Source organism: Chinchilla lanigera, unplaced genomic scaffold, assembly GCF_000276665.1.
Source record: "Chinchilla lanigera isolate Chin_1 unplaced genomic scaffold, ChiLan1.0 scaffold00079, whole genome shotgun sequence".
Lineage (NCBI taxonomy): Eukaryota > Metazoa > Chordata > Mammalia > Rodentia > Chinchillidae > Chinchilla > Chinchilla lanigera.
The window spans coordinates 10,175,810-10,202,548 of record NW_004955480.1 but is presented as its reverse complement, the minus strand read 5'-3'; the positions used below and the strand labels follow the sequence as shown (position 1 = coordinate 10,202,548).

The following is a 26,739-nucleotide window of genomic DNA, read 5'->3' as shown; positions in this document are numbered from 1 at the left end:
GGTAGTTGAATGGGAATTGCATTGAATCTGTACAGCAGTTTTGGGAGTATGGCCATTTTCACAATGTTGGTTCTTCCTATCCATGAGCAAGGAATATTTTTCTATTTACTGAAATCTTCTTTGATCTCTTCCTTGTCTCCCGTTAAATCAACTAACAGAGGCAAGTTGCCACCCCATGGTGATAAAAAAGGGTGTTCAATTTGAACTTATGATCTTTTCAGAGCAGCAGGTCCTAAATTCAGTCTTTGCAGACCCTCCTTGTCCATCTTTGCCCCCACATGTCTCTATCTATAATCACGATTTACTTAATACTGTTACAGAAGTGATTTACCTTTTAGAACTTGAAATAAGCACCTGCAGAAGAATCTTCATCCCAGTAGCATTTAAGCAATGCAAATATATTTATAAAGATATAAATACATGAAACACTAGCAACTCTTGATACACTGCCTGTAATCTTCCACTGTGTGTGAGCCCAGCTCCATGGAGTGGGGTGAGGTTGGCTCTCTGCTGTGGAGACACATGGCAAGGATTTCTGAGATGTTACAGCAGGTCAAGACCAACCTACTGTGTTCTCTCTGGCTTCATTTAGAAGACTGAAAGGGAGTTGACCCTCAGAGAGACATACGTAAGTCCACCAAATCATATGTCAGAATAGTCACACCCCTGTTTTTTTGATAATAACCCAAACCCTGAAAATGACCCAAATGCACAATCATAGAATAGAAAAATAGTGTGTTATATTCACAGAACAGGACATAGTGCAGCGGTGTGAATATGCAGTCTACATTGACACAAACTTACTGATGTTCTCATAAGCTTTAAACGGTTCACCTTAATGTCCTGCACCCGAAACATTGTAGGTTCTTGGCAAATATTTATTGGAGGAAGGGTCTCACTTCATCCTCAACACAACCCTGTGAGGTCAGCAGGGCAGGTATCTCTTTCTGAGACACACAAAAGCAAGTGGTTCATTGCAGGTCACCCAGGCTTGGCTGCTCCGTGAGGATGGCTCTTAAATCCTGGAAAAAGCATGTCAGCTCACTAGCATTCTGAGCTAAATAGCTGGTCCCATAGCCTTGTAACACACGTGGCATATTTTAGTATCTTTTGTGGTTGCTAAGTCATCCTGAGGCCAAGCCTGGAGATGTCTGTTTCCTTGACAGAGTAGTTTGGACCTCATTCTGTAAGAGGGAGGGCCAGAGTGCTGGGGCCCTCAGTGAAAGGGGTCAGAGGAAGGGGAGCGAGCTCACTGGAGAGATTTATGTCGAGGAATCGTAGCAGACACTGTCACTCTGCCTGAGTACATGTGGCTAGAAACAAGAACAGGAAACAGGATGCCGGGGCAGCGCCTGGGCTGAGCGAAACGTCCGAGGAGCAGAGGCCGTGCTGGCTGTCCTGGAAAGTGTCACAGGAAGCAGTTTTCAGAGGCCTCCGTGGAGTTCCTGCACAAATGCGGTGATCTGGGGCTGCGGACACGTCTTCCGTGAATTCCAAGAGAGTCATTATTAAAGTATCAGGACAGGCAAAAGCACCTTCTCTAGCGCTAATCCATCTCTGGGTCCAAAGGAAGTAGGGGCCTAGGGATGGAAGGTGGACAAATTTATTGAGTCCTGGCTTTCAGTGAGTGCATAGACGTAGTTTTTAGTTTTCAGAATCTGAAATCATTCCAATAATAAACTCCGGCAAAGTGTCCCAGTGGAAAGACTTTTTGATGGGCCAGAGGACCTAAAGACAGGAGTGAACTTAACAACTTGTAAGGTAGCCAGAGACACCCGAGCCAGGAATAGAGAAGGCGAGTTTTCGTTGAGTGCTTCTTTTGGGTTGAAAGAAGTATAAGTTTGACTGCCTCAAGTAAGACTTTTTAAAAACTGGCAAAATTGGTTCCTACAAATAAAAAACAATTCTAAATGTTGATAAACTTGTTTTGAAAAGATGTCTCTTTTCTGAGTGCTTCAGTTAAAAAGTTTATTAAGCTAAAAGGCACATTTGCATTAATCACCCTAAAATACACTCTGACTCATTTTGAATACACTTATCACATCATTCGGAGGTAGTTCCGGAAGTTCACTTTTGTGAATGTCTTTAGTTGAACTATCCTGGCTGCCTCAATGTTCTGAATGGATTAAAAATATTTACCATTTGTGGTCATTTTGACTTTGAAGAAGAGACAAAAGTTGTACAGTTTCAGATCCAGTGAATAAGGTTAATGAGATTGCTCTATAATATTTTTATCTGACAGAAATTGCCAGAAACATTTGATCAGCTAGAGGTGATCAAAGAATAGGATCAATGTTTTTCCTAATTTTTTTTGACCAATTTTGCATGCTTATATCTGGTAAACTGAACAGCTACTTAGAAGATAACAATATGCAATGTAACAACCATTGTTGATTTCTTATCACCTTGTTTTGAAATTCTGTATCATTTTTAATGTTTTAAAAAATTCTCTTTAAAATAAAAAAGGGTGAATATTTAAACCTTCAAAAATTATGTTAAAAGGCATATTGACAATATACTCAAAATGCTTCTCTTTGCTTCAAAGCCATATAAGATGCCATTTTAAAAAAGGAAGTGAATAGATTCTGCTATTTTGGTCATGGGGAAAGCATTCCTTAAATCTGACTGAAGTGGATCCTTCAGGAAATGCAGAGAATGAAGAGGACACAATTTCTGCAGATTTGAAAAAGCTTCTCAGCAATTCCACCTTAGTCAGTGTGTCAGGGTAAGTATCTATAAAGGATCTGAGATACATATACATATATATATATATATATATATATATATATATATATATTAGGGTAATTGATTACTTATTTGGATTGCATAGTCAAAGTGGGTTGGTGAGCTTATTACTAGAAATCCACTACTTATAAGTCTGTCTTGATTACTTTTCTTTTACTGATGAGACAAAATACCTGATGCCCAAAATTAAGGAAGGAAAGGTTTATTTAGCTCACGGTTTGTGGAAGTTTCAGTTCATAATCAGTTGGCTCCAAGGCAGGATGGCACATGGTGGAGGGCAACTGTTCATGGCTGCAGGAAAACAGCAAAAGCTACAAAAAAAAAGGAGGAGCAGCAGAGAACAAACCTGTTTCTTCCCTTACACTGTGTGCCAACTACTCACTCCAGGGCTATGGGTGTAGCACTCACACCCATAATTCCAACAGTGGACCACAAATCAATCATAAACTCCAGAAGCCTGCCCTATGACAGCATGAGGCTTTGGGGAGACATCCAGATACAAACCATAACATTCTACCCCTGGCTCCCCAAAAACTCATGTACGTCTTTTATGCAAAAGACATTCTAGTCCATCTGTAAGAGTTGCCAATATTCTAACAGTTTCAGAACTGCTGATAAGTACAAGTCCTGTCTCCTCAGAGATGTTGGACAAACTCTTAGCTGTGAGCCCCTGTACACATGAAAAGTTAAACACTTCTAACATTCAATGGCACAAAATAAACATTACCATTCCAAAAGTTACAAACAGGGGAATACAAAGGATTGGGACCAAAGCAAGTCCAAAATCCAGCAGGGCAAATATTAAGTCCTGTAGTTCCACATCCAGCATCTGAAGCAGTCTGTGGCACATTGTGAGATCCAAAGGGCTTGCATGACTCCATGCCTATGGCCCTTCTAGTAGTTGTGGCTCCCATGGCTTCTCTCTTAGGCTCATTTTTCTCCTCATTGCAGCTTTTCTTAGACGACCCACATTCCTGGCTTTTCCAAACTCCTGGGGTCTCCACTGCACCTTTTGCTTCACACTCACAGCTTCACACATTGGCCTATTAGGGGTGCACTGCCTGTGGGCACCCAGGCCTTCTGAAATCAAGGTGGAAGCCTTTTTACCCTCAGAACTTTTGCATTCTTCATGCACCTAAAACCAGCACTACGTGGATGATGCCAAGGTCTGTTGCCAGCTAGAGCAGTAGCCAGGTTTTCCTCTCCCTTGGCTGTGGGGATTGAGTGCCTGGATTGCTGGACACTATGAATCCAATTCTGAGGAACAAATTTTATATGCTGGCACCATTCTGGAACCCAGTGCCATTGCCACCACCATTCTGGAATATGGCACTCTGTGGCTTTCTTCTCAAAGCGAAGTCTTCCATCCTTGCAATTTTGAGGGTGCACAGGGTGGAGACTTGCTTCCTCTTTTGATGCCCTTGGGCCATCTTTCTGATTCTCTTGTTCCTCCTCAGCCCTCAAGATCTCCTCTGTTCTATCTTTATACTCAACAGCTTTACTGGAGCTTCTTTTCTGGCAAAACTCACAACAATTTAAATCATCCTGCTGGGCTTTTTGCTCTTGATTCTCAACATACATCTGGCTAAATGTCCCCAACAGTAGCCATACCACTGCCCTAACATTTGACTGCCTTGAAATTGCTTTTTCCAGATTTATCAGTCTACCTTAATCTCAATCTCAAAGGCTCTGGACACTAGCAAAATGCAGGCAAACTTTCTGCCAAGCCATAACACAGGTCAACTGGAGTCCAACAACTGATGCAGTTCTGCTTTCCAGAAGAAACCTCCCAAACCTGGTCTTTACTGGCTGGACTTCCATCTGCCTTCTAATCTTCTGAACTCTGACCAGAATCTCCCATACAGAACAGCTGAAGGCATTCTAGCACTTCTCTTTCAGGTGAAATCTCTGAACCTTTACAAACACTTCCCACAAGCCATTTCCAAAGACTTTTGAGCCACATGGTCAGATATAGTCACAGCAACAACCCCATTCCTGGTACCAAATTCTGTCTTGGTTAATTTTCTCTCTTTGCTGAGACAAAAACCCAGTGCCCAAAATTAAGGAAGGAAAGGTTTATTCAGCTCACAGTGTGTGGAGGTTTCAGTTCATAATCAACTGGCTCCAAGGCAGGGTGGCACATGGCAGAGGGCAACAGTTTACTGCTGCAGGAAAACAGCAAAAGCAACAAGAGAAAAACAAAAAGGAGTGGCAGAGAACAAGCATCTTTCCCTTCCTTGTACTATTTGAAAACTACCTGCCCCAGGGCAGGTGTAGCCTCACCCCCATAATCCCAACATTGGACCATGAATCAGTCATAAACTCTAGAAGCCCACCTCAGGACTGCATGAGGCTTTGGGGGGACATCCAGATGCAAAGTGTAACAAGGTCGTTCTTGTTACATTGACGTTTAACAGTAGTGCTAGTCAGTGTTTTATTGCTTGGACACAATGATAAACACCCACAATTTGCCAGAGTGTTTTAATTTGTCTCATGATTTCGGGGCATTCAATCCGTGATTGGCTGGCTCCAAAGTAGAAACTTCATGGCAGAGGAGCTTGACAGAGGAAAACTGCTTACCTCATTGTGGCCAGGAATCAGAGAGGAAGGGCCAAGGACCATATTTAGTACCCAAGACTGCTCCTCTGTGACCCACCAAGATATACCAGGAAATGTGCTTTTTAATACACTGGTGGCTTCCAAGTCCATCAAATTGACAAAATTAAACTTAACCATCACATCTAATGAGGGGTAAGATGGATGTCAGGAATCAGAACGTGGCTTGTATTGATTATTAAGCTTTCATGTCTAACTCCAAATTGATCCTGCTTTCTACATTTCACCAGAACATACAGTTTCCATAGAACTGGAAGTTAAGACTGCCACCTGGTGTCTTTGAGCTCCTCATGGTTCTGAATCAACAGGTTAAAAAATGAGTTACTATACTGGCTGGTTGATTGATCTGAACCTCTCTTAGTATTACCATGCCCTGTGATTAAGGTCATTGGGAAACTACAACCCAATTCAGGGACACAAATGGCTCAACTCCCTGTTAACTGGTATGTCTTTCATGGATTTTGCCAGCTGAAGTTGTTCATTGGTTCACCTCTCCTATAGACCTCTGCTAGGAAGTGCAGCTGGACCCTGTAAGCTTCCCGTGGACACTGGTAAGTTGCAATTAACCCAGTGGTTCTGTGTTAGTGCCTGTTAACCTTAATAAACATTATATCTCACAAAAGATGATGGAAAACTGTTCCATTGCCATAGCATACCATACTTGAGCTCTGGACGCCATTATTATTTCCTCAGGCAATGCAGAGCTAATCTTCTCAGCAGGTGGAAAAGCCAGGGCCACTGTGGGAGAGGTTGCATCCACCTCTGGGAAGCGGGGTGGAGAGGTCAGTTTGCAAACAAAACTCATCAGAATGTAGGACCTCCCTCACTGTACCAGTAGATACTGAGAATTCAACCTTTGTTGTAATATAGCCAGTCACATGATGGGCATGTATCTGACTTTCAGCACTTTGGCTACAGAAGAGAAAATTCTGGTACACTTTGGACCTAAAAAATCATATCCCTGAGCTCATCTTTTTCTTTCATTGCTTTGTGATGATGGTAGGAGCAACCAACCAATATCTTTCTAGTCCTTGTTTTCCCACAAGTGTTCCAAAATATCATGCATAGAGTTATCACATTCTCTGTGTCTCATCAGTGGTGAATTAGGAGTATCAAATATATTTAGTTTGCATAATTCTGTGTGAAATTTTTCCTATCATGGCATTTTTTCCTATCATGGAACATGGAAATTTTTCCTATCAAAATGGAGTCAATTGTGTCAACTCTACTGAGAGAAAAGCTGAATAAAGTCAGGTTATGAAGGAATGCTTATCATCCATGATTCCCTGAGAGTTACCACCACAAAAGACTCTACTAGACTATAGTTTTACAGAAAGGTAGTGAGATGTTTGACAAAAAGTCTTTTACAAGGACATCTTCCCAGCAATTCTCTGTTCAACCTCAGGCTGATAACCTTCTTGTTATTAACCACTGCGGCCAGTGATTATCATTTTAAAATATCTGACCTTCCTTGCTTTTGTCTTTATAACCTTCCCCTTATTTCAGCCTCCTTGAATGCACTCAGTTTACTGTGGCATACTCTGATTATAAGGTTCTGATATCCATCCTTGTTGCAATTTTTTTCAAGTAAATGACATTATTTTGGCGAATCTGTTTTTTTAATTTATGTAGGTAGCTATGAAAAGTTCATGCTACAGAATGTCAGTGCTCTCTATAATGTTAGAAGTAGACTCTTCAGCATTTTTAGGTGTAATCCTAATACCAGAAACCCTAAATAAGGAATTTATCCTTAAAATTCAGTTCCACTAGAACCACTCCTGATGCCCAACTCTCTATTGGTCAGGGATTTCCAGAGACAAAATTCATATTAAATATACGCATATATAAAGGATATAGGATCTAGATAAAAATATGTAACAGGGGAATTACTTGGGAATTGGCTCAGGTGATTATGGCAGCTGAGAAGTCCCACAACAGGCCACCTGCTCACTACCCTGGTAGCAGGACCTAGTCCACTCGAAAGGCCTTACAGCCCAGAAGTGGGCGATGTACCTTTCTGTTTGAGGCCAAACAGCTGGGAACCCCCAGGTGCCTCTGGTGTAAATCTGGAGTCTACAGACCAGAGAGCCAAGGACAGAAGAGAACGTGCATCTCAGCTCTGAAGATAGATGCTACTTGGTTCTCTCTCACATGCCCCACCCTGACTGGACACTGCCCACCCACTCTAAGGGTGAATGTTCCTCGCCAAGTGGTCTCAGATTCACACACTAATCGCCTAAGACGTACTCTCACAGACACCCCTGAAAACAGTGCTCTACACTTTTGAGATCTTCCCTAGTCCACTCAGGTTAACCCCTGAAATTCACCATCACAGGGAGTAGAGTCTAGAAGGCTGAGGTGGAAACAGGGTCTGACCTCTTGTTTGGTCACTCTTCTGCATCACCGCTGCAGTTGGCTACAGTCACCATTTTCCCCCTGATCTCGTAGGAGCCTCATCGTCCTGACTCAGAGGTAGGAGCACCACCAGGGCAGGTGCCCTCTCCCAGCTCTGCAGGGCTTCTCTTGGAAGCGATCTAGCAATTTCCATTTTCTCCCCTGAGCCCAGAAGTGGTGATGACTGCTTCCTGAAGTTATTCTGCATCACATTGGTGTTACTTGCTTTTTAGTTCTCTGATAGTTGTTTATGCTAAAATCCAATATTAAATTATTTGCTGCAATAACTAGTAGGGTTTCTAAGACATAATTGGACCAGGACTGAACTAATGTGCAGATATTGATCTATAATGTGGTGGGAAGAATATGGTTAGAATGGGGGCTACTGTCTGATGATTGGAAAGGTGACTGGGGATAGAAAAGGGACCGGTAACAACTCATTCTTGTCCCCTTGCTAACCACAGGCCTCTGAGAAAGCCAGTGTTTGCCAGTGGACAGCTAACAGCTGCAGGGGGTTATTAGGAGGATGTACCTGGAATCTCCAGGGTCGTTCATGGCAACAGCAAAACAAATACAAACACCTTTAGGATCTACTTCTTCCTGGAGCGCGGCTCCCTGGAGGACAGCGCAGAAGTGGCTTCTTTCTGTGCAAGCAATGGGGCTGCAGCCTTCCTCCGACACCTCAGATGTTAACGGGGCAGCGTATGTGTGTGGATGAGAAAGGCCGGGAAGGGGCTTGGCTGTTCTCTGCTTCTCCTGTGCCTCGGAATTATCTCCACCACGGAAATCTGCAGTGGAGCTCGGGACTGGCTAAGCTCTGATTCATGAGTCTGGTTGGACAAGTGATCCTCTGAGTTATTCTCCAAATGCTACTGGTACTTTATCAAAGATGGGAGAAAGAAACACGAGGGAGATGTGCCTGCAGGCTTCAGGTGACCTCAGAGAGGAGGAAAATAAAGTGAAAGGCATTCCCAGGACAGCTCTTGGAGGAGATTCCAGCACGAGGTGGTAGCCAGTCCAGACTGGACAGGGATTCAGAAACAAAGTAAGGGCTGATTTCTGAGAGACGCCTTCTGGCCTTAGACCATCTCTTAAAATCTAGCAGAGCTTGGGAGAGTTTGGCTGAGATTCTTTTGGGTGCTGGGCTGGCTAGAATTGAGTGCTATAAAGAACTAAGTGGGAAAACGAGCAAAAGACATGACTAGCCATTTCACAGAAGAGGAAATAAGTTTGGGAAACAAATATATGAGAAGATGCTCAAGTTTTTGTATGAGGGTGCAGTGAAATATTTTGTATCCACTTGATAGGCAAAAATCAACAAGTCCTGTATTAGTAAATGTCAAAAAACTTTTTTTAAAAAATTGGTTAGGTGTTTGTGGTGGCACATGCCTGTATTCCCAGCACTTTGGAGACTGAGACAGGAAGATTGTCACAACTTTGAGGCCAGTTTTGGCTACACAGTGAGTTCAGGCCAGCCTGAATTACACAGACCCTGTTTAGAAACAAAACCAAAACCAAAAGCAATTGGTTTATATTTGTAATATGTAGTAGTTACATTTGTTTTGGGGAATGGCACATACATAAGTCCTATCTTGATCGTTCCCAATCCCCTGGGAATGACTGTGTTAATTAGCATGACTTGTCATTTCACAATGTATCACATATCAAAGCACCAAATAGTTAATATATCAGGATGCAATTTAATATGTAATTTATATTTATCAATTTGCTACAATAAAAAGGTATGACTTTTTTTTTTTTTGGTCTTTTTGAGGCAGGGTCTCACTATGCAGTTCAGGCTGGACTTGAGCTCATTTTGTAGCTCATGCTGGTCTTGAACTCATGACGATGACCCTCCTGCCTCAGCCTACCAAGTGCTACAGGCATGCGCCACCACGCCCGGCTCAGGTATGACTTTTCTTGAGAGGGGAAAAAAGAAAGTGTCTAGGGAGCTTGGTCCTCTGGTTAGCAATCTTATGACCTCCTGGGAGAAAAACCAGCCTTGTCGTTTTACCTCAAGGTACCGTCTCCAAATATCACATCATAGGTAAACCCTGATAGCAATATGTTTAGGAAGATTTATCCTAAAGGAACTTTAAAAAATGTTCATAAAAGTATTGTCTAAACTGGGAATGAACTAAAGGCAGTGAGCGACTTAGGATATGTGATATATATGAAATACTATGCAGGAGTGAAAATGACCTAATGTAGCTACATACAATTGGCATAGACTAATTTCAAAACGTTTTGTAGAAAACAGCAAATCTTTAAATAATTCATAAAGTATAACTTGATTTGCATAAAACACAATATTCAAAATTTAAAATGTTGTTTAGAGATGCATACGTATGTAAAGCAACTGACAAACAGCAAGAAAATTATAAACCTGTATGTTGAATGCTAGTAGCTTGGGGAGTAGAAAAGTAGTAAGACTGGGGTGAAGAACAGGCAAGCCAGAAGCTTCTAAGGTGCTGGTATTATATGTCTTAACTGGCATGGGATTTTAGAAAACAAACCTTTTTATCATGTACGTCTATTTTTAACAGTTATCCTTTTGACCATTTTATAAAGTTACGTAATGTATTAAAAATGGTACAAAATGTAGATATGGTAAAAAAGCTACTTGTAGAGTTCATTAATTCAAAGGTGACTCTTTTTTCCACATTTTAACACTTCTGAAATAACTGTCGCTTGATTGTCATCTCAAAATTGCTGAGTAGTAGTCATCACGCAGTTTACAAAGGCATGTGAGAATCTGCTCTAACTCTTCTTACTGTCGTCCCTTCACAATACATGTACCGCCTGTTTTACACTTTGATTCTGAGCACCAATTCAAATGTTTTAAGAGGGGACTGTGACTTGGCATCAAGACAAGCGAATGACAAGTTTCTGTGCACTGAGACACGCAGAATAATGTTACAGAATCATACGTTCAGTGTTCAGGAAGTGTGATTCCCGGTTTTTGTCTTAAGATCTTTATTCCTTCTTTTCTTGTAAAGCAACAAAGTGCTGAGACCCGTGGAAGGAAGACACCCTCAAGGAAGCGATGCTGAGAAACATACAAGGGAGAACCTGGGACACAGCAAGTCACACGGCCAAGGGTGCAGAAATCAAAACTCTCAGCATTGAGAGGAAACTTAAAGGCAAGCCGCTGATATGATCAACTCATGCTTCTCTTCAAGACCGTGTAAGCTTTTGTGTCATGGGTTTTTCTAGGCAGTGAAGGGATGGTGCATTTTATAGGCAACAGCCCCTGCTATGTTGGTAACGGCACTGCGTGAGGTTTTGAGTTGATATAAACAGGAAGAAGTCTGGAAGAATCATACCCCAGGGATGGGTGACACTTTCTCACTTTGAGGATAGGTGATTTTCCCCCTCCTTTTGCTTATCGCTAATTCTAGTTTCCCACAATGCAGACATTATTTGTGTAATGAAGTATTATTACTTAGAAACCTTGAGGTGTGTGTGTGTGTGTGTGTGTGTGTGTGTGTGTGTGTTTTTGCTTTAAAGAAAGTCAAGTAGGCTTCATGTCATTAAGAGAATGGGAGGGAACCTCGCAGCTTTCCTCAGTCCCCTGTAGGGGCCAGTGAGACTAAAGTGAAAGAAAGCTTCAGACAAACGGGGCCGTTGGTTCCAGTCCCAGCCCGCTTGTGCACCCGCCTTGCACTGCCCTTGCTGTAACCCAGGAGCTGCGCGATCTTCCACAGGGGCTGTTGGGAAACCCAGTTAAGTTTCAAAGGCTTTGTGCAACCTGGATTTCCAGGGATATCTACGTTTTCATGTGTGAGTCCAGGGAAGGGAGCAAGGTTTTAATAACCTCTGGAAATTTAGGATTAATCAGCTAACCATACTTCTCTCACAATTTAATGTGAAGATGAAACACAGACTGACATGGTTATCGTCACCTGTACGGGCTTCTTCCAGGACTCAAAGGTTGACTTGGTGCAAAAATGCCTCCTGTCTCCTCTCCTGCCTCTCGGCCTCCAAAACGCTGTCTTCCAACCTTGCTGGCCAGGAGTTAGACCTCTGTCCTCTCCAGAAGTCTCCCCGCTGCTATTCTGTGACGAGACGGGCATCTCAGTGTAGCTGCGCTGTCTGCCACCCCGAGACCTGGGTTCTCGGGTCCCCAGGCTGAGTATAGCTAGAGGCCTAGCAGATGTGTACCTTCCCAGCAGAGCAGTTTCAGCTGAAAGAATGCTGGCTACAGAACCAGCTTTCTTCCCTTGAGAAAGTGACTCTGTCAGTGTAATCTGAAAACACCTCACTCTGGATTTCCGAACAGAAAGACAGCTACGCAGTGATTTTAGGAAACGCACCGTGCTCTTGCACACAGTGTGATTACACAGAAAACGGGTGAACACAAGAAAGCAAGCTTTCCCGGCATTTCTCCCAGTCTGAGCCTTCTCTCCCTGGTGTCCAATCAGTTGGGTTCTGTGGGCTGCAGGGTGTCTGGAGGGAAGCCAGGGGCGGGGCAGTAGAAAGAACCCTCTGGCCTGGGGCTAAGAGCTGTCTCCACCTTGCCACCGCCCGTGAGGTTGCCCTGGGAAGAGGAGTGCTACCCGTGGGCACCCCCAGTTGGAGCGGCTCTGCTGAGCCTCAGGTTCTAGTATTTGAGAAGTCCAGGGAGCGGCATTGAGGGATGGCAACCAAGAGGCCCAGGTACAAGAGGAAGGGGTGCGGAGGTTGCCAGCAGGGAAGAGGAGCAGCCACTGTGAGCCCTGTTCCGGGTCTCTGCTGCCTTCAGAGTCTCACCTGAGCTGCGATGGGGACAGCAGGGGGGCCCGGAAATGATCCATTGGGGACGGCCCAGGTGTTTCCCCGTGGGTTAGCATGGGCGAGGCCAGTGCATTGGGGCCAGACGTCCAGGATGGTGTGCAGCCACCTCCTTCCCTACTAAACACCAGTGGTATCGAGTCAGCAGTGTGGCCACGAACTGCTCCCACTTCCTTCCAACGTCCCCCAGCGATGGCAGCCCCTTCTACTTGGGCTTCCGAGCCACTGAAAGCCACTAAGCGTCCCTGCCAAGGTCCCAACCGGAAAGTCCTTTGTGCAGTCCTACGTTCAGCTCTGACTTATCAGGAGATCACACTGCCTCACACGCCGGCTCCTCGGCCCCGCAAGGCCACAGCCGCAGGCAGCACCCATCAGTCAGCGGGCGCGGGTTTCACACCGAGCGTCTCCTCTTAGGCGTGAATGCAAACCCTCACGCAAAGAAACGGGCGGGCGCTGGGACCCAGTCTGCCTTCCAGCCTTGTCTGATTTTAAGAAACAGAGCCAGCTTTTTGAGCTTCGGTTAAAATTCACCCATATAGCTAAAAATAAAAAACTCTTGTGCTCTTAGTCCTAAGGTCCCTTCTAGATTGGAAATTAATTCTACTAAGACAGACGCCGTAACTGATGTATGTCTGCATGTGGAAAAGGAACATCAATGGCTTGCAGAAAAGAAACAGTTTACACAGGAAAAGAATTCTTACCACTCAAGTTTTAGGGAAACATTTTATAATTTATATATAAAATCTCAGTAAGAAACCATGTAAAATGACAGAAATATCCACCTTACATTGAGACAAAAAAAAAAAGAAATAACAAAAAAACCACATACACTGAATGTATATTTTAATTATAAAACAAGAACGTGAACAAAACATTTTAAAATAATCTCAATTATTTGGCAACTCATCACCTCATTGCAAAAGACAGATCTGACTTTAAGAAAAGTTTAATTTTATGAAAAACTTAGGTTGGACAGTTTGCTCACATGGAAGTTAAAACATGTTTAAAAAAGAACCTGGCAGTAAAACCAGCTTCTATCCTGAAATAACTGTATAAAAACAACATGAAACCCTGGAGCTGAGCAGGTAGGAGTGACCTACTCGGCAACGCGCTTCCCTTTGTGGAGAGATGAGACAGGAGGGATCTCCGGAAGCTTCCGGAAGCACGGGGTGGGGGAGGGGCGAACGCCCACAGAGGGCGCTGCTGCAGGAGATGGGGGACTCTACCTGAACCAGAACCTCTAACGTCACAGGGGCCGGTGGCAAAGCCACAGATGCAAGTATAATCTAAAAACAAGTTACATTCTTAAAAAGCAGTCCTGACTGTGAACAGAAAAGCAGTGGAGACCCTTCCTTTAGCTAAACTACTCTACTCGGATACATGCGAGAGTTTCTGTGTTCCTGCTGGGTCACAGTCGGACAGTTACAGGGCAGGCAGAGTCCTACAAAAGTTTCTACTAATGACTGCATAGCATTTAAAACCCTTTTTATTAAAAAAAATAATAAAATAAAATAAACAGATATATAGTAAAGTTCACAGATAAGTTTTCTCTGTAAAATAAATAAAGTGTTCATTGATTAGCATCATACATAGAGTAAAATACAACCTATTTTTACATGTTTATATACTATACACAGATCACCAGTCGGCAGCCTGGTGTCTAATGGGCTGGAAGGGTTTGCTTTAGTGACGTGTCACATTGGGAAATCCCAATTTTGAATGTTAAAATATACAACTACTTTGTTTTGAGTTCAGATACAAGTAAACTTATTTTCCTTTATCTGAAATAAATGTACATAATATCTTCTATGAACAAGAGTTTATAAAGCTGTTTAAAACATAACAAGAAAAAGCTTGCACCTAGGAACTTACAGCACATGCATATCCGTTTCTCGGTTAAAAAAAAAGCCTGTGGCCCCGAGGCTCATCCCTTCCTCTCCAGTGTCCCTCAGCGGGCCATGGAAGGCGCCGGTTGGGATTACCGCTTCGTCTTCTTCACGGGGCCTTCTTCTACTCTCTGCTGGCCTCGAGTCCGGGCCCCGGGAGGGCTGACTTCTCTCTTGCGCTTGGTAGAAGGGGAGAGCTGAGTCTTTGATCTGCATGAAATAAGTCAAGCAATAATCAGAGTTAAAAGCAGCTGCTTCAGATGCTTCTTTACAAAACTCCTTCTTTAAAAAGGAGTTTTTTAAAAATACAAAAAGCTGTACTTGACTGCTAAGAAGAGAGAATCCCAGTAGCCTTTGTATGGGAAAGGGTTGGACAACTTCACACACACAGGGCCCAGGGAAAGCATGGATGGCTGTGTCCCGGTTCCAGCTCCGACACCTCTGCTGTTGACCTTGGTCAAATCCGCTTTCCACTCTAAGTGCAAGTTCTAGCTATAAAACAAATCAACCGCTGGCCCTACCAGTACACACTGTCTCCCGCTGAAACAGCCAGCAAGACTGCAGGACTGCAGCCGAGGTTCCGCCCACGGTTCACAGGGTACCGCTGTGTAATACAGTGGCCATGTCAGGAGAGGAGCTCCAGGAGCCCACACGGACCAACACCTCTACCACCCGCTTTTCCCTGTTCTTCAGTCTGCCCCCAGAATTACCTGCCAGGAAACTCCATGAATGACATCACTCTCCTTAGGTATATGCAGTCATTCAGAACAGCACACAAGCCCTCTGCTTTCATAGCATCCTGGATTATAGCCCTTCCAAAGAGTACCATTCCCAAACAAATGACCTCTTTTTACATCTTCATGTATGTGTGATGTTTTGATGTGTGATATTTTGTTTAAAACATCATCTTAACAAGAAATAAAAATCACCTAAACCACCACCTCATCAAACTCTCTCCCCACTGGTGCACTGGGGACTAAAGCCAGGGGGCACTGAGCTATAACCGCAACACTTAGCTATTTGGACACCAGGTCTGGCCTTAAACTAGTGATCTTCCTGCCTCTGCCTCCAGAGTAGCTGGGATTACAGGTGTGCACCAGCACCACACCCAGCTCTGAACTCCTGATTGCAAAACTCCAGTTAAAAAGTCATTTCTCCGGGAAGCCTTGTGGGTCACACAGCAAGCTGCTCCCTCCTTAGAAACTCCACAGCACTCTGCAGTGTCTCCACAGGGCTCATCATTATAATTTACCTGCTCGGTTTTTTCAAACCACGGGTCAGTCAGTATTTCAAAACAACATATTAATAGAACATATTAGAACATACTGTCACTATCACACATATTAAGCTGGACTCATGAAAACTGCTTCGGTTACTGTAGCGGGAATGTGGGCATCAGATAGTGTATACTGCAAAATGTAGTTTTACTCTGGGCGGCTGTAAGAAAGCTTGAAAGTCTAACACAGACCTCTCTCCTATGCGCTGTTTACCCAGGGCAGCTGCTGACGTTCACTCACGTGTCTAACTCTAGCGCCCACTGCGTTGTTCAATCCATGGCAGCAAGCAGTAAATGTTTTATTAGGGAACAAAAAGACTTGGAAAAGTAGAACTGCTAGACAGGGAAAGAAGGAACTCATACTCCACAGATGCTGTGGTTCTTGCACAGTGGTACCCATGCATATGTCGAGAATAGCTAAGTAAGGAGTGTTTGTTCTCCAGATTTACCCACTTACCAAAAAAATGCCTCAAGTTTATCCTTCTTTATGGCAGAGTAGTATTCCACTGTATACAAATACCATACTCTTAAGTGAAATAAATCAGACACACAAGCTTAAATATTGCATTGTTTCTCTTGTGTGAGAGACCCAAAGGGTAAATAAGGAGCATAATGGAGGACATATACTGGAAAGCAAGAAGAACTTGTCCAAATGCGACAGGGAACAAGGGAGAGAGCAGGGGAGAAGGAAGAAAGGGAAAAGGGATTTAAAAAAAAGGACAGAGAAAGGAAGAAAATATGGAAACAAAGCTTTTGTAAATGCAGAGGAGAGGAAGGGCTGAAGGGAGGGGAATGGACCGGGAAAAAAAGAATTAAGATATATTATGTACAGGTACAAATTCCCCAGGATGAATGTGATCGTTATGTATGCAAACATGTACTTAAAAAAAGCAGTACTTGTTAATAAACGTTCAGCCTGTGCTGCGGAAGCCAGCAGACACACACTGACTGCAGAGTCGCTGCGCCCAAGAGCCACACTGCTCTATTAGCAGCCAGCAGCAGTGCCGACGCAGACCCGCCTGAGCCCGGGAGGCGGCCCAGGCCCTCACTCCGCAGAGTGCAGTCCGCGACCAGCGCCAACGAGCAGCACTAAGACCTGGGAGTCATTTCAGCAATGACTCCTCTGCACATTCAATTCTGAGATGCGTGCATGCACATCTGCCTGAGATTCCTCCCTTGCACGTGAGACAGAGAAGTGCAGTGCTACACTTCATCTGATGAGGGTGAAATGAAAATCTGCTCGCCCTTCTTTGGAAGACACGGAGGTAACTGCATATTGTATCACTAATGTGTTGTGAAGATCAAAATGTGGTAAGAGATGTCAAACAGTTTTTGGATATGGAACCGTCTTTCTTTTATTTTTGAGTGCTACAGTGTATACAGAATTACACAGCAAGTTCCTGAGCTCAATGAAGAAAGAGTGTGCAAGGGGAACAGCACTGAGGTACCTCAACCACGGCCACCTGCCACTCCTCCCTACGCAGTACTGACTGACAGTGCAACAGGAAGGAGACCCAAAGGGGCTGAAGCAGGAGGGGCAGGCACCCTGCAGAAGGGTAGGAGGGAGGGAGGGCCGTGGCTTACCAGGGAGCGGGGAAGCGCACACCGCACGAGCACTAGCAAAGGAAGAGCAGACCCAGCACAGCCTGTGCAGCAGAGACGCCTCAGGCTGCAGAGCAAGGTGTGAGGCGGCAGGCGGCTGTGTCTGAAAGGGGACCCTCGGCTTTGGGAGCGCACGACCTCTGCAATGCTATAGAAGAGCAGAAACGGCTCCGGTTGCTAGGGGCCTTATCGTGCCGTGCCGGTTAACTGGCACGGAGACCGTGGTGCTCTGGGAAGGAATCTGCCCTGCCTCTGCTCTTGGTGGACCGGAGCTGCCAAACGAGGCTCCTGTGTGAAGGACAAGCCGTGCGGCCAGGCCGAGAAGCCAGGCCACTGAAGACGTCTGCGTACGTCCTACTTCTCCTCCCCAAAGACAGTTACTTGGTGAGATAGAAGTCTGAAAGCAACTTGGGAAGAAAGCACCACTGTCCAGAAATAGTTCTGGGGGTTCAACATGACTTGAGGAGTACAGGGACTTACCTTCCTAATGGGGGAGACTTACTAACTTTTTCGTTGGTAGATAACTTCTCTTTTGCTAATGTTTGGTGATTTCTAGGAGGAACTGTTTCTGGACTGCCAAGTTTGGACGCTGCACGTGCAGATGGCTATGATGCTTTCTGAAACGGGCTACAGACACCCAGCAACAGCAGTGCTGAATCCCTGGGACCATTCAGAAAGGATGAGGCTCCTCATGGGCAAGACGGACCAGCGGGACAGAAGGCAGGACACGGTGGCTTTCTTGACCATCGCTAGAAGGCAGACCTTGACGTCATCCAGGACTAAACCTACCTGCATGACCCCGTCTTTTACTGTGCGTGACATTTTACTATGACTTAGGAAAAGATGACTCTGACACAGAAGAGAGTACCACAAAATCCTGCCAGAGTAAAGGAGGTCAGGATAGGGTAAGAAGCCAAGATGCACAAAAGCACAATTTACAGGGATAGATGGTAAAGTTCTGAGAGTGAACAGCACAAGAAAAATCAGGTGAGGGGAGAGCTGACGTGTCAGTTAAAACTCTAGGCAAAAGCACCTGTTTAGTTCAATCCAAGGCAACTCTGATGTGGGTACCTCTTGAAGAGGATGCAGCAGATGAGGCTGGACTGTCCTCTTCTGGACTCACGACACCACACTCGGTTTTAAAGAGATGTGAGCTGAAGAGTGCACAGGGAGGACGAGAAGGCCCCAAAACCAGCAGCAGCTGCCCGCAAGTATTTAAGGGAGAATTACACAAAGTCCCCAAGAGCAGAACCCGAGCCGAGAGCAGCAGTAAGAAAGGGAGCTTCATTTGGACGCGAGGCTGCTGGGGAGGAGGTGGCCTCCCCAGCCTCTGATGTGTGCAAGAGCAGAAGATGTCCAGGAGCTGCTGAGGGAGTGGCCCAGGCACTGACGGACTGCAGTACCAGGCGACCAGTGGGGACATGTCCAACCTTGTGAACCTGGGAAACTGCAAAGGCCAGAGCCCTGGAGCCGATCACCCAATGCCACGGCACTAAGTCAAAGAAAAAAGAACTCCTTGTAAACCCAGGTGATTGCCAAGCTACGTGAGCTAAATGCTTTACTTTTAGAGAACACTGTTTCAGAGAGGCAAGCCTAATAGCCTTGGTTAGACCCTCACTGGGCAGCACCCAGGAGGCCTGTGGGGTCTGCTCTCCATCAAGTCCTCTGCTACTGGCCATGCTGCCTGGGCTGTCAGCTGGGGATGCGCTGTGCCGGGGGCAGGGCCGAGCTCTAAGAGCCCCAAGCCCGTCAGCCGGAGTCCTCTGACAATACGACTGACTTCTACTCCTCTGAGTGGCACAATCAAAAAACCAAATATGAGACCACTTTACCTTTGGTCATGTGAGCTCCTTGGGTCTTGGCTTTAAAGTCAGATTCTCTGAGCAACCAAACCTTGGCACCAGTGGCTACTATGTGTAACTTTGAAGGAATTACAAACAGGTTGATTTTAAGTCTATGCGAATGCAAAATACTGCCTTCTTTGTGGCACTGGGACTTGAACTCACACTGAGCTAAACTCCAGTCCTTTTCATTTTGAGACAGGGTCTTGCTAAGTTGCCCTACAACGTATGACCCTCCTGCTTAGCCTCCTGAGGAGCAGGGACGCAGACATCTGGCACCATGCCCAGCTTATGACACTGTTACTACTATGCCCAGCTTATGACACTGTTACTACTATGGTCAGAGGTGTTAGTAGCGATACTTCTTGAAATGAATATTCCTGAACTTTTTCATCCATTTTGGGTAATACAATTATAGATGATTATATTAAAATTAACTATGAATCACACTAAAAATACCGAACATTCTTGCTTTGCAAGAAGTTACTAAGAATCAGGATGCGACTACATAGCCATGTATCACTTCTCAAAACCTGGAAAAGCACTGTAGCTGGTGAGTGTAGTGACGGGGCTGGTGGTCAGTGAAGCTGAGAGTGTAATGGGCCAATCCTGCCAGATTAAACCGAGTTACACAGGTCTCCTTCCTTCAGGACTCTGCCAGGCTCAATGACTCAGTGTACACTGTGAGCGAGGAAGAGAATCCTGGCTTTCCCAGGCTCGTCTGACCATCTACTCTTCTCCCACACAGGCTTCTGGCTCCACTAGGGTCTGAGAGAACAGACTTCGGGAAACATCTGGAATTACGACTTACAGGAGTATAAAAATGGCCAAATTTGGACAATTTCCTACGATCAATGCAAGTGACGACAGTGACGTGACTGTGTGTGCCTGACTCCCCTGCTCCCTGAGGTCAGGCACCCTGAGCGAGGGGCCTGTGTTTTCTGTATCTCTATACTCACAGAGCTCAGCACAATGTCTGAGACGGGATGCTCAAAAAAGATCTGTGAAAGAACTGATGCGTTCCACCAAACAATTGCAACCGTTAAAGACTCTGAAATGACTCTCAAGTAACTGAAGACCGAGAACGGGTTCTCCCAGAAGATGCAGACTGGCGGAGGGCTGAGAGCACGCCGCCCTCTGCTGAAGGTAACAAGAAAGCAAAGAGCTTGCCACGGGGGTGAGAGCTGTGCAGTTGGAAGGGAATCCCACAAAACCTGGAGGTGTTTCCAGCAGAGAAGGTGGTGAAGCGCTGGGGCAGCTCTGCGTCACCCCGTTACCTCTGTGCCTCTGATCTGGTGCTGGACCGTGTAGTGGCTCCCAAGGGCTCATCCTCTTCCTCTTCTTCCTCTTCCTCGTCAGACTCCTGATCTTTCTTGTCCTCAGTTGATTCAGAAACCAATTTCTGGCGTTTTCTTTCCTGCTCTGAGGATTCTGTTCAGACAGAATAGTAACACCTGGATTGTACAATTCCCAAAGACACTTCCAAAGGAGAGTCATGGAGTTCAGAACTTAGGATATTAGGGACTTGGAGGCAAAAGAAGTGGTTTTCCACTTCCTTTTAGTTTCAGCACTTGCAATTCACAACTGTTTAACTTAATCTCAAACACATTTGGGATAGTTTACTTATGTAGTTCACAGCCAGCATTGATGAAAAATTCACATGTACTCAAAAAAGCATCTGGAATGTAGCATTTCTGACACAGGATTAGAGCTATTTCACACATATTTGCGTAATATTAATACTAGCTACATCCCACTGGATTTTTTCTCACCCAAAGAAAAACTCTTTTAAAAAAGGTGACTTTGAAATAATAAGACTCTGTGACTGAGAATATGCTCAGGTCATACCAGCATCATCCGACAGAGTGAGCGAACGTTTGGGCTTTCTTCCTCTCCGACGAGCACTTGCTATTGTTTTTTCTTCACTGTCATCCTAGAAGGGGTAAAATTAAAGTTGAAAGTGTGGTCAACAGTATTTATTAATTTTATTTCTAAAGGATAGATCTTGATCAGAAAACTAACACTTACAGTGCTTGTACTTCTTTCTAGGTTAGCTGTTTCTTTACTGGACTCATCTTTAAGAAAAGGAAAATCTTTGCGTGAATACTTATTACTATAAAATTAGATTCAATAGTCAGTCTGCTTATTGACTGTTAAGGAACCAGTGCTGATTAATAATTTTTATATATAATTTATCACTATCTTGTATCAGTCAAGTGAAGACAAAATGAAAACATGTAGCAGGCAGCATATCAGAATGCAAGTTAAGAGACTGGTGTTCTCATTTCAGATTTGCAACAAATAAGCTTTGTGATCTGGGTAAATTATTTGAAATCCTTGAGCCTCTGTTGTATCTTCATCTGTAAGACAGGGAACTTTCTGGTTCCTTTCAGTCAAATGTTCCCAACCCAGAATGGAAAGGGGAGGTGGGCATGTAGGGAGCCCCCACAAACACAGCAGGGACTGCAGGACGTAATAACCCCAGGCTGAGTAGGTATCCCTTATCTAAAATACTTGGGACCAGAAAATCTATTTCATAATGTTGAATATTTGCATATATGAGGTATCTTGGGGATATGAAATTCATTTACATTTCAAATATTCTTTATGCATATAGGCTGAGGCAATTTTATGCAATTTTTAAGTGCACCTGTGTTTGGACTGCAGATGAAGCCCCATCATGAAATTCATGTGGAATTTTCCACTTGTGGTATCATGTTGGTACTTGAGAAGTTTTGGGTTTTAGAGCATTTCAGATTTTGGATTAAGGTGGTTTGACCTATACTTCTTTCAAATCTCAATGCTGTTCCATTAAGTATTATAGTTTGGAAAAACCAGAGGTAACTTGATTTCCACACTTTGTTCACACTCACACAACTAATAAACTGACAGTTCAAGTCTTTTGACTCCAAATACATCATGGCAATTAAAAAAATACCTGCTATAGGCCAGTTTATAGGTCATGTATTACTATTCATTATGTATTTTTTTACTACAGATGCTTACAATTTTCCAAGAATGAATCTTGGTAAGAAAAACAAAGATTAATCTATGTAATCTTTGAAGCTAAAATTATGGGCATGTTTGACAGACACTCAATCTCAACAGTAATTCTTATTAATGACAAAAACTATAGGTAGTAGTTGCCCTTTCCTGCAAGTTCAATATGTGAATGAGGATGGAGAAGTTAACCCAATGAAAAGATCAGCAAAAAGTCTGATTACACTTCCAATCATCACGATTCAGAAAAACACTGTCAGATAACCCCATAATATAATCACAGAGCTTACACTGGAATGTAAAAAAGCACACAAATTATGAAGATTTTTTGTATGGTTTTAAACATTTTAAAAGTCTTAATAAAAACCAAACTTAACCAGAATTCTCCCTCCTTTAAAAAAATAAACATTAATTTATCAAGAGACAAGAAAAACTGAAGTATAATCAGAAGTTCACACATAGTTATATGAAGAAGCAATTTTTTTACGCTATTACATATACATTTTTTGCTTTACCTAGCTGAGAGATTATGTACTTTCCCAAGTTCACTCTGTTATTTATTTGATGAAAATAGCAGTCACATTCATCCTTTGTGCTTTTGTTTGGTAAGTGGGATCCACCCCAGAGGCCTTTCACCATTGAGTTAACTTCTCCAGTCCTTTCAATTTACCACTGAGTTACATCTCCAGCCCGTTTTAGGGAATAAGTTGCCCAGGCTGATCTTGAACTTGTGATCCTCCTGCCTCAGCATCCTGAGTAGCTGAGATTCCAGGTGTGTACCACTGTGCTTAGCTTCCCTTTTGCTTTAGTCAACCCTTTAAAGCCCACAAATTGATCGTGTTTTTATGTTAAAAATTTCAAACCATGAAACGAATATATATACACTGCAAAATATCTGGAAACTGCTGCAACACCTACATCTTAAGCAATGAGCCCACTATCCTGCTGCCCAGAGCTAATCATTATCAACATCCTGCAGTACTCTTTTCCTACTTGGAATGATGGCAAAACACTTGATGGAAAAACTCTTGAGTTCTGGGCTATATAAATTAATTGCACACCTACTTTTAAAATTGTTATTCCTCTGAGAACAACGTGCTCTTGAGCTGAATTTGTGTATTCTTGATGACAGTGCCCAATAACAGGGGGATCTATTTCTTTCTTAAGATGCTTTGAAACTTTTTTTTTTTGGTTTTTCTCCGGTACCAGGAACCAAACTCACGACCTTGCACTTGCCAGGCAGGCGCTTTGCCGCTGAGCTAAATCCCCAGGCCCCCCTTAAGATGCTTTGGACACTGCAGTACGAGTTACTTCTACAGAAGGAGTGTTACTGTTTTGGTTTTGCTATCTCTACCCTCTATGAAGGTGTCCCAGGCCTCTCAAACCAAAAAAATGTCAGATTATAGAAAAAGAAAAAAGAGTCAGTCATGGCTACAAGGACAACTGTTTTTATGAAGGAGCCCCCTCACTTCACTGAAAAACAGAATGAAAGCTGAAAACCTTCCCTAAGAGCCAGCCTCCCTGGCTCACTCAGGGAAATAATTACTTATAAAGTCAGTTTGAAAATTTCTTGCGTGAACAAAGCACACCCAGTTTCTTAGGCCATGTACAGAGAAACGGTCTAGATACATACCTGCCTGTGTTACTTTCAATTTGCTGCTACTAGGTGGAGACTGCTCTACCTAATTTCAAACAAACAGAACACTGAAATCAGCAGGTTTTTGTTACCACACAGTAAAGTAAAATATTTATTAGGCCTCTATGTATTAGTAGACAGAATGTTTGGACCCTATTTTCTGCAGCTGGCTAAGTATACTTAGCAAATACAGATGCCTTATGCTTATGAACACATCATCTTTGCCACAAGCCTCTCCCCAACACCAGCTGTGACACTGGAGGATGAGCACTGAAGACAAGCCGTGAGCCCGTGACTGCCGACATTCCCCAAAGCCACGATCTGCTCACATGCTGGTCAGCAGGCTCACAGCAGGTTCGCTGGCTGTCTCATTATAGTTCTACAACAGTGGTACTTGTAGGTGTCTTTGTACCACTTTACAGCCAAGGAAACGGAGTCTCACACAACTGGTCCCAAGTCATGGATTTGAAAGTAAGTAGCAAAGCTTTGAATCCAGGTAATTTTATTAGGTCAGTGGACCCACATCTGTCCTCCTTATAATGCTGTCACTGAAATGCAGGCAGTGGAATCCTGACCCAGTGATTTTGCTGGGTATATTCTTTAGTGCCAAAGTTAAAGAATGTTAAAAAAAGAAGAAACATCACAGAGAATTGTCCTGAACTGCAGTGAGTCCACATTTTAGTATAAAAAAAGTATCATAGAAAGTAATGGTAAGACACTTCAGAAATCTCCACAAAAAGCCACTATCTCAAAATCATGTAAGAGCAAATTTCTGTATTTTAATTAAGGTTAACCTTAATAAGGCAAGTTATTAAGGCAAGTCTGTTTATACAAAAATATTACTGATCACAGTATTATTTGAATGGTTACCCCATGATTTATTTAATAAAATCTTTTAAAGCTTTCAAATACTTAAAGTAGTTCGAATACTACACATTACAGTACTATTCACTTTTCAGGAAAAGAACAAGTGTTTAAAGAGTTCCTTCTCATCTTCTGCAAATACTTACAGAGATAATGCCAGTGTCTGTTTTGGAATCGTCCTCTAAAAAAAACAAACAAAAAACTCACTTAGAATGATCATTTCAAGAATTTCTAGTATATGAACTGAAAACATACCAAATACCTACTTGTTTTTAACGTTATTTCCACAGGGTATTTACGAGGTCTTCCTCTTTTCCTTTTAATAATTATTGGTTGATCTTCCTATGAGGGAAATGAAAAACAAAACCAGCAATTAAAGAATAACTCTGTCTTCTATTATACAAATAGTTTGTTTTCTGAAAGCGAGATTTAAGAGTTCCCTCCCACAAGGGTTCAAATCCTAGCTTTAAGAAATGAGTGACACTGGTGCAGTGTTTTTTTCTTCCTTTTGTTGCGGTCCCCCCGGCTCCCCCCAGAAACACTGGTAGCGCTCACAGGGACACACGCGGTGGAGAGGACGGAGGTGACAAGGTAGTCGAAGGGAGTGCTCTGTGAGTGTTGCTTCTTACTTTGTAGGAACTGTGTATGCCCATCTAAAATGAGATTTAGCTCAAGTTACTTGTGATCAATGTTATTTTGTACAAAAAATAAAGGGATCCACTGAGTCTCATACGGAAGTTTGAAAAAACAAAGAACCATTACAGGACTGACAAACTCCGCGATGGTCATGTCCCTGGTCTTAAGGGGCCCGGACCCAGGCCACTTCCACTCTCCTCCCCATGGGCTCCCTGCAAACCCGAATGGGCCTGGAGCCGGCGGGGTCCACCTGCAGCCTCCCTGGAACCCGTGACCCTGCCTTGCAAAACTGGGTCTTCTCAGGCTCTCCCGCTGCTGCTCCCGTTTCCGTCTGGCAGGACACCGCGTCCCTGGCAGCCTCCTGCCTCTCCCTTGCCCAGCTAGCTGGCGGGCAGGGCTCAGGGGCAGGGTGAGGAGCCTGACGCTGCCACCGGGGGAGTGCTGGGCTACCCTTATGTGGTCATGATATAAGTAGGTCTCACAGAAAGGTTTTGATGAAACCAAATGAACAAAATTAATCATAATGACATTGATAAAATGCACTGTATGAAATGGGGCCCTACTGCACTTAGAAAAAGTACTTAAATAATTCTGAGGGAAGCACAGAAAGCAGCTCTCACCTCTTGTGACTTGATGCCATCATCTTCATTCTGCTCCGTCTTTTCACCAGCAGCCTCACTGCTGCTCAACTCATCTGCAGAAAAGGGAGCGCTCAGTGCATCCTAGTGACCACGGTCAGCCTTCAGCACAGTCCAGGGCTACGACCCAGGCCAGCTGCAGTCACAATCACGCACGCACGCACAGCATTTCACTGACACGCGTCCACCACCCAAGTCAGCAAGCATGAGTTTGCTCCCGAGGTGGAGCAGGGTCCAAATCAAAGAGCACGCCCAAACCTTCTGTGTCAGACACGGAAATCAGATGGACGAAACAGGCGCTTCAGCCTGGGGACTCAGCTTGGGACATGCTGCCTGCTCTGAAGGCTTAGTGTCGCAATTTACCTAAAGAGACATTTTACTCACCCCTTTCCTCCACAGCCCTTGAAGCAGTGCTGCTCGTCTCAGAATTTGTTTTAGACAATTCTTCCAAATCTCCGGGGTTCTCTTCCTATAAAGAAGTTGAACAGGAGAAGAGCTGTTTTCATTTAACTTAAGTCTGCTTCCATTCACCCTCTGCAAAGTTTTCCTTTCTACTTCAAAAACAATTTCCTAGCTGTCTTTTAGAATAACCTGTTGGAAAAGATTTTGTAAAAAGTGAAATATTACCACTGTTCAAGAACCTATAAAATAGATAAAAACCCTGAAGGCAGAAAAGCCTGACATCAGGTTCAACTATAAAATGGCATGGCTATAATTGTTTTTCCTACAAAATTGGGGTTTAGGTCTCAGAAGTGAAAGGGTATCCACAGAGAGGTATCAGCAGGATATAGGAAACCTACGTCTAGAACAAGAGGGCAATGAGAGAAATAAC

The 26,739-nt window shown here is 43.8% G+C and overlaps 1 protein-coding gene and 1 long non-coding RNA gene across 4 annotated transcripts in view; one reads left to right on the top strand and one right to left on the bottom strand.

Moving 5' to 3' along the window:
- Nucleotides 1-2,565: 2,565 nt before the first annotated feature.
- On the top strand, nt 2,566-20,404 carry LOC106146464. Of its 3 annotated transcripts, none has more exons than XR_001230903.1 (3): nt 2,566-2,725; nt 10,755-10,942; nt 17,849-20,404. It is a non-coding gene; the product is annotated as an uncharacterized LOC106146464 (long non-coding RNA). The 3 variants fall into 3 exon arrangements; XR_001230905.1 differs by lacking the exon at nt 2,566-2,725 and adding an exon at nt 5,830-5,912; XR_001230904.1 differs by lacking the exon at nt 2,566-2,725 and adding an exon at nt 8,372-8,800.
- The window catches only part of Bod1l1 (biorientation of chromosomes in cell division 1-like 1), a gene marked incomplete at its 5' end in the record, with an annotated part of 46,142 nt that continues 32,757 nt past the window's right edge, over nt 13,355-26,739 (bottom strand). The window contains 9 exon segments of the mRNA XM_013503319.1: nt 13,355-14,624; nt 20,411-20,564; nt 20,982-21,066; nt 21,162-21,208; nt 23,767-23,815; nt 24,780-24,814; nt 24,900-24,975; nt 25,890-25,963; nt 26,292-26,376. Coding sequence (XP_013358773.1) covers nt 14,507-14,624; nt 20,411-20,564; nt 20,982-21,066; nt 21,162-21,208; nt 23,767-23,815; nt 24,780-24,814; nt 24,900-24,975; nt 25,890-25,963; nt 26,292-26,376 — 723 coding nt within the window.